Source organism: Mustela erminea, chromosome 6, assembly GCF_009829155.1.
Source record: "Mustela erminea isolate mMusErm1 chromosome 6, mMusErm1.Pri, whole genome shotgun sequence".
Classification (NCBI taxonomy): domain Eukaryota; kingdom Metazoa; phylum Chordata; class Mammalia; order Carnivora; family Mustelidae; genus Mustela; species Mustela erminea.
In genome coordinates, this window is record NC_045619.1 from 129,264,238 (window position 1) to 129,278,411 (window position 14,174).

The following is a 14,174-nucleotide window of genomic DNA, read 5'->3' on the forward strand; positions in this document are numbered from 1 at the left end:
GATCATGACCTGAGCTGAAAGCAAAAGTCAGATGCTTAACTCACTGAGCCACCAAGCCGCCCCACAAACAACTTTACGTTAATAAATTTGGCAACTGATTATCTGATGTTGTCCTTGAAAGACACAAACTATAAAACTGATATAAGAAGTAGAAAATGTAAATAGCTTTATATTAATAAAAGAAACTGGGGGCACCTGGGTAGCTCAGTGGGTTAAAGCCTCTGCTTTCAGCTCAGGTCATTTTCTCAGGGTCCTGGGATCGAGCCCTGCATTGGGCTCTCTGCTCAGCAGGGAGCCTGCTTCCCACCCTCCTCTCTGCCTGCCTCTCTGCCTACTTGTGATCTCTCTCTGTCAAATAAATAAATAAAATCTTAAAAAAAAAACTTAATTCATAATCCTTCCCATAAAGAATAAAGAGAATACCAGACCCAGTTTCTTCGCTGATAAATTCTATCAAATATTTAGACCAGCTAAATTCCAGAGAGATAGAGAAATTATTCTTCCTGTATATTTCTAGTCTGTCTTACTCATTTCTACAACTATTATTGTTATACGTTTCACATAAATGGTACAATAATTTTCATAACTACTGTAAATAATTTTATGTATTTTGACAAAGTTGAGAGAAGAAAGGACAGCAAGTGTATAATCATAGGGTTTTTTTATATTAACTTTCTCACTTAACATTTTCAGTTCTTTTCATTTCTTCCTGTGAATTCCAGTTACCTTCTGGTATCATCACATCAATCCAACTTTTTTTCAGCCCACCTCTTTAGTGCTCTTACTGTCAAACATATTGCATTTCTATATACTGTAGATCAAATAATACGATTGTGTACATGTTGTTTTATAGGATTGCTTTTTAAATCAGTTAAGGAAAAAGTAATAGGCATGTATACTGTCTTTTATGATAATATAATTACCTTTACTGGGGCACCTGAGTGCCTCAATGGGTTAAGGCCTCTGCCTTCGGCTCAGGTCATGATCCCAGGGTCCTGGGATCGAGCCCCACATTGGGCTCTCCACTCAGTGGGGAGCCTGCTTCCCTCCCAACCCCTGCCTGCCTCTCTGTCTACTTGTGATCTTGTGATTAGAAATAAATAAAATCTTAAAAAAATAAAAAATTTAAAAAAATAATTACCTTTTCTAATGCTCTTTATTTTCTAATGTGGTTTCAAATAACTCTCTGTGATGACTTGCTTTAATCCTAAAGAATTCTTTAGTATTTCTTATAAGTTGGATCTGCTAGCAACAAATTATCTCGATTTTGTTTACATAGCAATGTATTAATTTCCTCTTTAATTTTGAAGATATTCTTGCTGGATATAAGACTCTTGGTGGACAGATATTTTTATTGAGCCCCTGGAATATATCTTCCTTCTCCCTTCTGGGCTCAGTAGTTCTGATAAGAAGTCAGCAGTTAATCTTATTAGGGTTCTTTTTCCCATAACAATTTTCTCCTATTATTTTCAAGATACTTTTTTTTTTATCTTAGGCTATTTTTATTTAATCTGGCTATGGATCTCTGTGTTTATTCTACTTGAGTTCATTGAGCTTCTTGGATGTATAGAATAATATTGCTTTTAATCAAACTTGGGAAGATTCAGCTATTGCTTCTTGCACTATTTTTTTCTGCTCCTTATTCTCTTCTGGCACACCCATACATTTATATGGGCATACATACATTTCCTTGAAACTGTTCATTTATTTTACTTCTATCTTCTCTCACATTTCATAACCTCTATCAATCTAACTTCAGGTTTGCGGGTTCTTTCTTCTGCCACTTCAAATCTACTGGTGAGGTCCCCGGTTGAATTTATCATATACATTACTGTAATATAATTTTCATCTCCAGAACTTTCATTTGGTTCTTTTTTTATGAGTTCCATCTCTTTATTCATATTTTTTATTGATGAGACATTATCATCATACCATTCCTCACTTCTTAAAGCATGATTTTCTTTAATCCTCTGAACATATTTATAATTCCTACTTTGAAGTCTTTGTCTACTGAGTTCATCATGTGGGCTCTCTCATGGGCAGTTTCTGTGGCCTGCTTTTTTGTGTGTATTAATGACACTTTTCTGTTTCTTTGCATATCATAATTTTTTTGATTGAAAACTAGATATTCTATGTCATATATTTAATGTATTATAGGACTTCTAGATATCCATAAGGGGAAGCTTATTTTTTTGTTTGCTTGTTTGTTTAGCAACTTGGCTTATCCCCCTTGGTATAAAGCCTCTGATGTTCCTCCTCAGAGGGTACACTTTGGGTATGTGCAGTCACCCTCAGATGGCAGTGGGTTTAACAGTGCTTTCCACCTCTCCTTGCCTGATCTTTCTAGAAGGCTTTCTGTCTCTATGGTGAACACTCATTTATTAGGCTCCACTAATTGCCAGCTGATTCCTCTATTGTTTTCAACAATGTCCTGGGGCAAAAATTGCTTCCCAGTCTGATCTAATTAATTTGGGTCTATGCCTGGGTGCTCTTTGAGGTGAGTCCTTAAGAGATTTTTCTCACCCCAAGAGAGTTACTCTTAGTTGTTTCTTGCCTTTAATCTCTTTGTTAAGCTAGCTGGTCTATAGCTACCTACTTGTTCTCATGGAGTTACCTGCCTCCTTGTAATTACCAAAGCCTCCACTGTTTTCAAGAAAATCCTTAGGCTTGATCTTCCCCACTCTCTTTCAGATGTCAGGTTCAAACTTGGAGCTCTCTGTTTTTGTGGCCTGCCTCTCTCCCTGGGCAAAATATCTGAGCCACTGTTCTGGAACTGGCAGCATGTCTTGGAGAGTGGCCCATCTCATCCTGTTTGAGAAGCAGCACTGTGGATTAGGGAGGTGAACTCTGTAGCTGGCTTGGTAGCACAAAGTTGGGTAAGGAGTGAGAAATGCTGGTGGTCTGCCCCTCCCAAAAAAGATACCATAGACCTCCCATTCAGGAGCTGATGGGAGGGGCACCCTTTCTTCTTGGTTATGTTCACGCTGAGTAGATCTTTTGTCGCTGGTTGGGGGTGAGAACAGCAGGGTGGTTCGGTTGCCACAGACTCTTAACTATTCTTACCAAGATTGAGTTTTGTTCTCCAATGTTTCTTCATTTGCTATATGTCCTTATAACAATTTATGAAGACATTAAATGGTTGTTTATTTTTAAATTTTTACCAGTTCTTGTTGTTTCATGGAGGAATAGGTCCACAGAGTTCTTCACAATTCTATTCTGGGGGAAAAACCAATCCTATGACATCTTTAAGAAAGAATCAATCTTGTTGACCATCTATAAGGCCAGCATTATACTGACAAGAGAAAGTGAAGATATTACAAAAAAAGAAAACTATATTCTAACATTCCACATAAGTATATATGTAAACGTCCTTCGTAAAATATTAACAAATTCAGTAACATATATGAAAATGTTAATAGATCATGATTAAATGGGCCTGTCCCTAGCACACAAGTTTACTAAAATGTTAATAAAAATTTAAAATTTTCTGCATTACAATTCACTGCATTAGAAGAATCAAAGAAAAAAAATCATGGAAAACACCTGCCAAAATTCAATACCCCTTTGTGATAAAACACTTTCAGCACATGAGAAATAGATGGAAATTTCACCTAACAAAGTGCATCTACCCAAATTTTTAAGAAATAAGTAAAAAACTTGAAGTCTTCACAAAAGCATATATATAATATATTCAATATCTTTGGTAAAATTTAAAACCACAATCACATTGTACTACACATCCACTAAAGTGACTATAATTACAGACTAATAAAACAGAATATTGGTGAGATTGTGGGGTCCATCGGACTTTTCATTTTGCTCAGGCAACATGAGATGGCACAGCTACTTTGCATATGGTACAAAGGTGTCTTCTAATGTTACACATGAACCTATATGATCCAAGTTTCACCTGTAGGCATTCACTAAGACTGGTTTCTACAAAAATATTCCAACACGAATGTTGATGAGCAAAGTGAAAATTAGAAATGAGTTTTAGAGAATACAAGTTTCTGCTTTTGTGGCCTCCCACAGAATATGGTCTTAAGACTATATATGGCCTTAGCGCATTCCCAGAATGAAGGGAAAAAAATTGACATCACAAAGACTTGCCTGAGAAAATATAATTCTTGTTAAAAAGGTATAGTTATTAATATGGTGGATATTGTTGCAGGAAAAGCTAGATAGATGAATGCAATAAATAAAGAATCCAGAAACAGATCCAATAATGAAAAAAAATTGTAAAATGGTAAAGGTCAGAAATGCCAATTATAGAAATTAGTAGCCTCTTTTCAGAAATTTGAGTAGAAATATATGCTTTCCAAACATCATGTAGACAGAATACATTAGAAAACTTATAAAGGCTGTCTTTGGAAGTTAGTAGTAATGGTCTGTTTGTAGAATCTCATCCCTTTTGATTTAGATTGTTTTTTAAAATGTTCGACTGTAGCCTGATTAGAGAATTCATTTTTAGTGCTTCTCTGTTATTAGCGTAACTCTGGTTTAAGAAAATTATACCTCATTTTTTTTCGATTAAAGAACACTAAGGGCTCCTGATAGCATTGTGTTTCAAAACTATACTTAAGGGTTTTCAGTCCCCCATTACAAGTTCCCATCTTAGTTTATGTTGGTGATTTAAGAATTGCATAAGCTAAATATGACAATTCATTCATCTGGATGCAGTTCTTTTTAAAGGAAAACCTAAGGTCAGTTTCATTTTTAATGATGTATTGCCTAATTCAGAAACATCATTTTATATATTTAATCCTTCATGATCATTTAAAAACAAGTACACTTCGATTTAAAATTATTGGTTTTTTTTTCTTTGAAGGGGTGGGGGGTGGGAGATTGGGGTACCAGGTGGTGGGTATTATAGAGGGCACGGATTGCATGGAGCACTGGGTGTGGTACAAAAACAATGAATACTGTTATGCTGAAAATAAGTAAAAATAAAATAAATAAATAAAATAAAATTTACTGTTTTTACTTTTCTTTATATGAAAGAAAGGTATTTTGTGCTAGTTGAGCAAAAGCATATTTCACCAAGAGCGTATTTGAAATAACAGTAATTCTCAGTGAGGTTTTGAGAATTCATGGTGCTGTTTCATTTCGATCATCTTTAGGAATAGTTCAACCACACATTAATTTGTGGTTTATTGACATTTGGCACCTATAGTCTGTTTCATAATTTCCATGTTTATTATATTTGCCCTCTTCCCCTGTTGGGCTTTCATTTCAACCTACTTTCTTAAACCTTCATTCAGAAGACTCTTTTCTATCCTAGAGACTAAACCACAGCAGCCAGAGAAACAAACTTTGCTATTCTCTGTACAAAACATGAGTAGGAGGCATTGGGCAGGGTCTAAGAAGAGGGAATCATCCACATCTTCAATTCCTCTTGGCCAAGGTCCACACAAAACCTCACGCAGTAATTTCCCCTACCAGCAGACATGACCCTAGTCAAGCAGAGAACCAGCATAGATTCCACGAGGGGGAGGATTTTCAATTTAAAAATATTTCATCATTTGTGATTTTCTCTGTCATTAACCTCTTAAAGAAACGACTATTTGGAGGCAGCTTTTTTCTTCAGCATAAGTAATCAAAAAAATAAATAAATAAAATGAATCAACGAGTAAGTGGGCAAAATGTCTGTGCCTCAAGCTATGTAAAATGGGAATTTTATGACTTCAAAGGGCAGGCATCTAGATTTACACACTCTAACTTTTGGAGCTATAAATACTAGAAGATATAATATCTGAGGTACTTATCCTTTGCAAAGTAGGTACACAAAAGAAAAAGGCATTTTCCCCTTTCTCTTTGTTTCCCACCTGAACACTACTCCCCGACGAATGAGACCTCCTGATAAAAATATCACACATCAGAGTCTCTGTACTTTGGGGAAGTTCTGTCTCTGATTTCATTGTTGCTTTCCATCCCTTTGCAATTTTATGTTGTTTTTTGTCTCTTTTCTTCCTGGTTTCTAAACAGGAGTTATTTTTGGTCTTTGTACTTTAATCTCTCTTTCCCTGTGAGGGTAGTGTTTAGGATCTTGAGAAGATCCTAAAGGATGAGGCCCAGGTGAACATTGAAAACAGACTAGATGCTCCCATGGAAGGGTGCTGATAGAAGGTCCATGCTAAGCAGTGGTAAGGGACCAGTTCTGTCCCTCATCAAGAAGTCTTCAAGACTCTCAACTTGAGGTAGACCGTCAATACCTGTCATAGGGTCATGCATGTAATAGACACCAAATATTTTTAGTTCAAGTGCACTCTCTAACCAGGCACTAATTATTTAATGAAACCCTGGAAAAGCAATGATGGTATGCAAATGGTTAAATTTGGCTTGGATTTTTAATAAAATCTAAGTATCAGAAACTAGGTATTTCAAAAGCCGCAGTATTTGGATATTTATTTTAAGTAATACTGAAAACAAGTTGCATGTATATTATTAATAATCACAATATATAGCAAACAGTACAGTAAAAGATATAAAAGGAAAAAATAAAGCTTCTGTTATCTCAAATTCACATTATCTGGAAGTAAAACACGAATATCTGGTTTTCATAATTTATTTATTCTCTTTAATTTACTCTAGTCCTTCCACATATTAAACTCAAATAATGTTTTGGAGTTTTCTTTTTCTTTTTGATCTATAATTTAAGGATTTTAGTGGACTTTTAAAATCCTCTCCACTTTAGTGGTTTTCTTTTCTTTCTTTCTTTCTTTTTTTTTTTTTAACTTTTAGTCATTGATTGGTAATTGGTCATTTTTTAAAAAAATTTTGGTCATTCTATCTTCATATGGTTAAAATTTCAACCAATCAATGATCATTCTTTTTCAAATGTTGTATGAAATAATTACATTATTGAAACAATTAATTTATTGTGTTACTCAAATTATTTATAGTCCTGTCTTTGAGAAGCTGATTCTGAATTTCATCTAGAAGAGTACATGTGCAGGAAGAGCCCAGAAATTTTTGGAAAGATAATAAGAGATGACTTATTTGATAAACCAACTGTTAAACAAGCTTTAAAACAGGCTTTAAAACAAGTTGATACTTCACAAGAACAGAGAAATCAGAGGAATTTCATAGATAATCTAGAGAAAGGCACAGGCATTCACTGGAATCCAGTGTATAGCAATGGTGACATCTCATACAGTAGCGGACTGTCTATTGGAAACAAACTAAATATTACACATTTAAAACCCTGGAAGTGAGGGCCACCTGGATGGCTCGGTCAGTTGAGATTCCGACTCTTGATTTCAGCTCAAGTGTCAATTTCACGTAGGGCATGGAACCTGCTTAAGATTCCTTTTCTCCCTCTCCCTCTCCCTCTGCCCCCTCCTGCTCTCTCTCTCTGAAATAAATCTTTAAAGAAATGAAATAAATTAATAAGTAAAATACTGTAAGTGAATTAAAGATCAAAATATGTTAAAAGACATAAAATCATAAAAAGAAAACACAGAAATGTTGTAATGATCTTAGTTTAGGGAAAAGCCTTTCTCCTAAGCATGACCAAGTAAAATAGGGAACATTAAGAAAAAAGTAGATAAATTTGAATCCGCCTCTCCCCAAAGTACACTTCTTAATTGCAGAAGACACCGTAACCAAAGTCAGTACACCAGAACAGCAGGAGAAAACTTGTCAACATCTTCAAGGGCAGATTCTAGCCTATCTTTAAATCTTTTTCTTTTTTCCCTTCCAACTTGATGTTATCAGTCCATCTATGGTATTCCACAGTACTTGCTCATTATTATTTTCCCATGTAAATAATATATTTTCCCCATGTAAATAATATAATTTTCCCATGTAATAATTCAAGACTTAATATATAGTCTTGATAACTGTTATTTAATCTCTTTAATGCAGAGTTTTTCAGTCTTGGGCTGTCAGTTTTAGCTCAAATGATTGTGGATTGTTCTTAACAATATGCATTTAAGGTATATTACACCACTAGTGGGAATGCAGAATGGGATAGTTACTTTGACAAATAGTTTGGATGATGCTTAGAAGGTTAAACATATGACTCATAGGACTCAACAGTCCCCTGTCCTAGGTACTTAGCCCAAGAGAAATGAAAAGTATATTCATGTAAGGACCTGTATGCAAAGTTTAAAATGGTTTTGGTCATAATGGCCCCAAATTAGAAATAACCTCAAATGTCTTTCAGTTAGTGAATAAACAAACTGTGGCTTATCTATTCAGTGGAATATTCAGCATCAAAAAGGGAATGAACGGTGGTACACTTGGATGGCTCAGATGGTTGAGCATTGTATTCTTGATTTTGGCTTTGGTCATGGTCTCTCGGTCATGAGACTGAGCCCCACATCAGGCTGGGCACTCAGTGTGGAGTCTGCTTGAGAATCTTTCCCCCCGCCGCTGCCATTCTCCCTGCTCATGCTCTTTCACACTCCTCTCTCTAAAACAAACAAACGAAAAAGGAATGAGCATTAAAACATTAGGAAAGAAATATTCTTTTCTAGAATATACCATATTCTAGAAAATTCTTTAAAAATTTCTAGAAAAGAAATATTCAATAGAGATGAATTTTAGATGCATTAGGTAAAGTCAAAGAAACCAGACTCAATGGGCTTCAACCTTATGACTCAGTTTCTATGACAGTCTTGTAAAGGCGATGTCATGGGGACAGAAAACAGATTAGTGGTTTCCACGGGCTGGGTAGGGGTTTGACTACAAAGAAACACAAGGAAGATTTTTATGTCCTGAATTTGTTCTGTATCTTGATTGTGGTAGCGGTTAGATGATAAATGCCCTTGTCAAAACTCAGAATTTCAATTAAATTGGGTTAAATTTATTTTATGTAAATTATATCTCAATATACCTCATTTTAAAAAACAAATTGAGAATTTATTACCAAAAAATCCTGTATTCTAACCTTGACTAATGGGAAAAACAACTGTTTGGAATAAAAGTTGACTAGAGAAATTAAATTTTAAACTGCTCAGTGTGAATTACAAGGTTACATTAGTTCTTCCTATATTTCATTTTTTATTTTATTTCCTGCACATTCTTTAGGGTTCCTTTATCCGCCCCCGCCCCTGCAACATTCCAGCTAGTTCCTCTTGTGTTAACATAATAGTCAGCCCCAGAAGATGCAGCCAAAAAGAAGCCACACTTTGGAGAAATTGGAAAGGACATTTAGTTTCTCCATAGTGATTTTTAGATATTTTTAAACCGGCCCTAAAATTTGGTACTTTTTCGTTCCTTTTCTTCTTTCTTTCTTTCTTCTGAGAGAGGGAGAACAAGCAGGGGAGAGGCAGAAGGAGAGAGAGACAGAGAATCTTAAGGTTCCACACCCAACACAGAGCCTCTTGCAGGGCTTGATCTCATGACCCCAAGATCATGACCTGTGTTGAAATCAAGAGTTAGACACTTAGCCAACTGAGCCACCCCAGCACCCCTAAAAACTTGATTCTTTGAAAGTGCCATGCAATTGAAAGAATTTTGAGTTTCTTTTCAATTTTGAGTAATTTTTTGACCCAGTCATGCTAGGCCACAATGGGGGCAGTGTGACCCTGTTCTCCGCTGCCTAGACAGCAAGGGTCTTCTGTTTGTCCCACAAAACATTGTTCCCCTTCCTGATGCAGAAGAAAATTCAGGTTTGGGAATGCTCCTGAGCTGAAGGAAGTTTTCTTTGAATTAGAAAGACATGAGCTGCAAATTGGCTAAGTGTGAAGGCTCCATTCTAGAATCAGACTGTCCAAGTGCCTCTCTGTCACTACTGCATGATCTTTTACGAGTTACTTTATCATTTTGTGTCTCACTTTCCCAATCTTTAATACGGACATGATCATACCCTACTTAGGGAGAGATGAGTTATAGAGATAACTCATGTGAATGGATTAGAAATGTCCCTGGCACAAAGCATGCATTCAACACATCTGAACTATGATTACCTAATCCATAATGTATCAGAAGTGTCGGGCATCCAATAAAATCGAATTACCATGTTATGAAAAAGTTAGGGAGAAAATGTGTTCAGTATTTCAAACTAGGATGCCAGGGGTTTACGGTGTCCTCTGACCTATTTTCTCTGCCTCTATTTAGGTTAGAGAGTCAAGGAAATTATGGCTTTTAGCTCCCAGGCACTGGTGGGTAACAAAGGCAGGAAGGAGAGGTGGATGAAAGGTCAGGGTCAGACCATGGACCAGAGCCCCAGAGGAGAATCAGGGCAGAAGGTAGAGGCTAAAGGGTCAGAGATTAAAAGATCAAGTACTCAATGGGGTCCAAGCTTCACTGGGACTATTTAACTAATTATCGCCCCTCTTGTATTACAGGACTAATACTGGTGCTTCTCTGTCCTGCAAATCTGCAGGTCTTTTGAAAGTTTTCTGTATACCTAGCTATGGAGAACCTTCATATGAAAAATCCTTTACTGTGGTCTTCCCTTTTGTTTTTTCACGTAGATTCTCCTATTTTTGTGGGATGGGATGGGAGGAAACTAAAGAGCCTGAGAAGCATGGTATTTAAAAGAGTTACCTCAAATGTTATTTGTAGTCCTTATTTTAATGCATTCTGAAATTTTGCCATAAAGGGGGGTCATGTTTTTAATGAATGTATATACAAAATAATATATAGCCTTGTATTGAGGTCTTTTTGCACTATTAATGAAACAATCAGAAATCAAGACTACCTTTTTTTTTAAGCCCTAGATCCTAAAATTGGGGACTAATTTGTGGAATCATAATTATTCTCCTTGAATTTAAAAATCAAGCCCAGGGCTTCTCTAAAAAGTAACTCACATGAAAACTGTTTTCTAATAATTAATTGCACGTTAGTACAATTTACACGTTCATTTTTGAAGCCATAAAGATGATGAGAGTAATCATTTGAAACAAAACATAGAGACAGTTTCAAAACAATGTTTTCAGAAAACCTTTTAGAGCAAGTACTTAAAATGTCATATCCATTTTAATATCTTGGAATATTCCTTTATAGCTGTGCAATGGAGGATCAGTAGCTGATCTTGTGAAGGGATTTCTGAAGAGGGGCCAAAGAATGAGTGAACCCATAATTGCCTATATTTTACATGAAGCTCTATTGGTAAGGCAATTTAAATTGGTCATACATTAATTATGAGGCAGTCTTCGTTCAATAAAAAACGTGGATCCTAATTTTAGAAAAATATCACTGCATTAGTATTGGTTGATGCAAGAGTATGGGCAGAATCTGAAATGTTTGGCATTACTACTTCCTTGTTTTATTAGAAACCTACCCTCCTTACATGTTAGCAGAACCCTGAATTCTGATGGCCTGCCTATACTTCCAAGACTGATTGTGATGAAGGCAGATACTGTGTATTTTTTACTAATTGGTTTTTATTTGCCATTATTTAAAAATAAATATACAGAATGTTTTGTCTATTGAGATCAACACATTTTTAATGAAGTATTTGATAAGAGTTAAGGAAGGGGGTGCTCTAGTTTATGAATTTTTATAAACTCCACAGCAGAAATGAGGTACTTTGATTTGACTTATTCATTGCGAAACATTTTAAGACTGTTTGAGTGTTAATTTTGACATGTATTTCCGATTGATTTTGCACAAATGCCACCCTCTGAAAAATGTTTGATGCTTTTTTTAAAAGTCTTATATTTCCCACCCCTTAGGGACTTCAGCATTTACACAACAACAAAACCATCCACCGTGATGTCAAAGGAAATAACATTCTGTTGACCACTGAAGGTGGAGTCAAACTCGTAGACTTTGGTAAGTGTGGCTGAAAATGGGTGAGTTGTCTGTAAAATTGAGTAGTTACGATAAAGATTTGGTCATTTTCCATGAGCCTCTCTTTCTAGGCATTGAAAGTGGAGAAAAAAACAGTACCCACTGGGGTAGGAAAGTGCAGAGATTTTTTTGTGAATTTGGTCAGTGAGAGATTCCCAGAAGAAAGGGTGACTCTTCAAGCCAGCGAGCTTGTGCCTGTAACCGTAATACCACAGTAGCTGTCAGCGTGGTCAATGGTCTAAAATCGACAGCCCCCCAAATGATTACACTAGGTCTGTGTGGTAGTCCCATGGCCCTTATTAGGTGCTTTACAAATGGGCATGGGTCCAAATGCAACATTTTGAGGCAAGAGGGGGAACCTTCAAAGGTCTCTAGGAAAATTGTTTCTGTCCTAAGGAGGCACAGGGAGAGGTGGTCTCTCTCTCTCTCGGGTCTTGTCTGTCTTGCTGCCACGCGTGAACGTGCTGCGGCCATCTTGCTCCATCCATCTTGTTCCGTCCTGAGCTGCCCCGTCCCGAGAGGACAGCTGTCCTGGGAGAGGCAGAGCTGAGAGGCAGGAAGAACAAGGGTCCTCCATGGTAGAATTGAGCCACCGAATCAACAGATTCTGGCACCTGCCCTGACTCTGGACCTTTTGTCACATGGGAAAATAAATTTCCGTATTTACTAAGCCAGACGGGTTTCTGTGTCCTAGCTGAAGGACAAACACATCAGTTGTCCCCTGTTCATCTGGGTGGTTACTTAGCGATGTGACCGTGTCCTTCCACACCGCCCCCCATTGGATTCCTGTGAGCGCACTGCTCCCAAGATGGTGGGCCGCATGATTCTAGAACATCTCTGTGTCGAGTGGCCTCCAGTCACCTTTCCCTTACTCTGACTGGGGAAGGTGTTCCTCTTGGTGCTTCTTTACTCTTGATATTCCTCCCATTTTGTGATTATCTCATAGGATTTTCATTATCTATTAGGTCCTTTTCCTTTGATAAAAATACTTAGAAATGTAGACAGACAAGGTCTTTCAGAGGTAGCGTTTCGTCTTATTCTATTTTGTAGACCTAATGCTTTGGGTGTAGTAGTTCAGGGAGTAATAGTTGAGTGAATGAATATTACTTCAGTTTGTATTTTGGAAACAAGCTTAAGGAAGGTGGAAGCTAATTGAGTTTAATATTTGAGTGTGTAGCTCCCTGTTCATCTGGCTAATCCCAGAATGAATTTCAGAGCACCTAGAGAGGAGCCGTTGAATCGCATGTCCTTCAAACAGCCATGCATGTTGTAGCTTCCTTTTTTTTTTCCCCCCCTCAATTGAGCTTTTGAAAACTGCTGAGCAAAAGTGAGCTTGACAGTGAATTTCTGATGAACAGCTGGGATGCAGCTAGTCTGCGTTGCTGGTTGAGCTCAGAGCTGTGTGTTTGAACAGTCTGGCTGGGTTAGGATACTAACAGCAACTTGTGCCCGAAGTGGAAAAGAACAACAAAACGCTTTACCTTGCTTCATAGGAAGAGTCATTCTCTTCAGTCATGCAAGAAAAACTGGTAAACCAAGTAGCTTTGAGAAATGCACCTCCTTGGGACACCCTCCAAAGTAGCCGAGATTAAAATCATATACCTAAATAATTAATAAAGTAACCTTTTATGTGATACCTTTGTAAATAATTGTAAGTTGGGAAACTGACACAGGGAGGGCTTTGGTTCTGGATGAACTGAGTTACAGACTTTATTTTCAGCAACAGTTAGAAAAGAGGGCCAGTCACCTATTCCGTGTGTTCACCGCGCCAGATACGAAAATGCTATTATTTGCAGATAAGATAATGCTTATATTTCTGTTCTCCGCGGTAACAGGACTTGGATTCAGTTTGCCTAAAACCATTTGTCGATTTCCAAAGGAATTAAAACCTGGGGAGGGGGAGGAGTTGCAAGCCTAGTGAAACTCCTCAAGGGCAGAAGGGGCCAGATGTGATAAGCCACAACCGGCAGAATTACGCTGAAAACCTATGTCCTCATGTAACGTTGAAATCAAAGGTTCAGGGAAGGCTGCAGCTAGGAGTAAAGCATTTTAGGATACCTTTTATTTGCATTTCTCACCTCACAAAATCAACAGTGAGCTCGTTATTGGCTCCCGAAGGACTGTGCCCAGATGCTGCCAGTCCTGGGAATGTTCCAGTGGAGCTCCACCACCTCAGCCATCCCCAGAAATCTGCTTCATATCTGGAGTTTCTTCTCTTCGAAAAAGTCACCAGTCTGGTTTCGTGGCTTAAGTCAGAAATCTTAGGCTCATTCGAGTCTTCCTTCCTCTTTGCCTCCCACATCTACAACTAGTCCAAAGCTCTGTCTGTCTATTATATGTGTCCCCAGACTCCACTCCTCTGGCTTCTCTCTAGTCCTGGCCGTCATCTCCTACCTGACCTCCTCTGCTTTACTTCCCTAAATGCCCAA

At 37.4% G+C, this 14,174-nt stretch overlaps 1 protein-coding gene across 6 annotated transcripts in view; it reads left to right on the forward strand.

Moving 5' to 3' along the window:
- MYO3A (myosin IIIA) overlaps positions 1-14,174 on the forward strand; it is a 232,247-nt gene that overhangs the window by 28,474 nt on the left and 189,599 nt on the right. For all 6 annotated transcript variants that reach the window (XM_032349656.1, XM_032349658.1, XM_032349659.1 and 3 more), the window contains exons 5-6: positions 10,957-11,061; positions 11,628-11,727. In XM_032349656.1, coding sequence (XP_032205547.1) covers positions 10,957-11,061; positions 11,628-11,727 — 205 coding nt within the window. The remainder of the gene's footprint in view (positions 1-10,956; positions 11,062-11,627; positions 11,728-14,174) is intronic.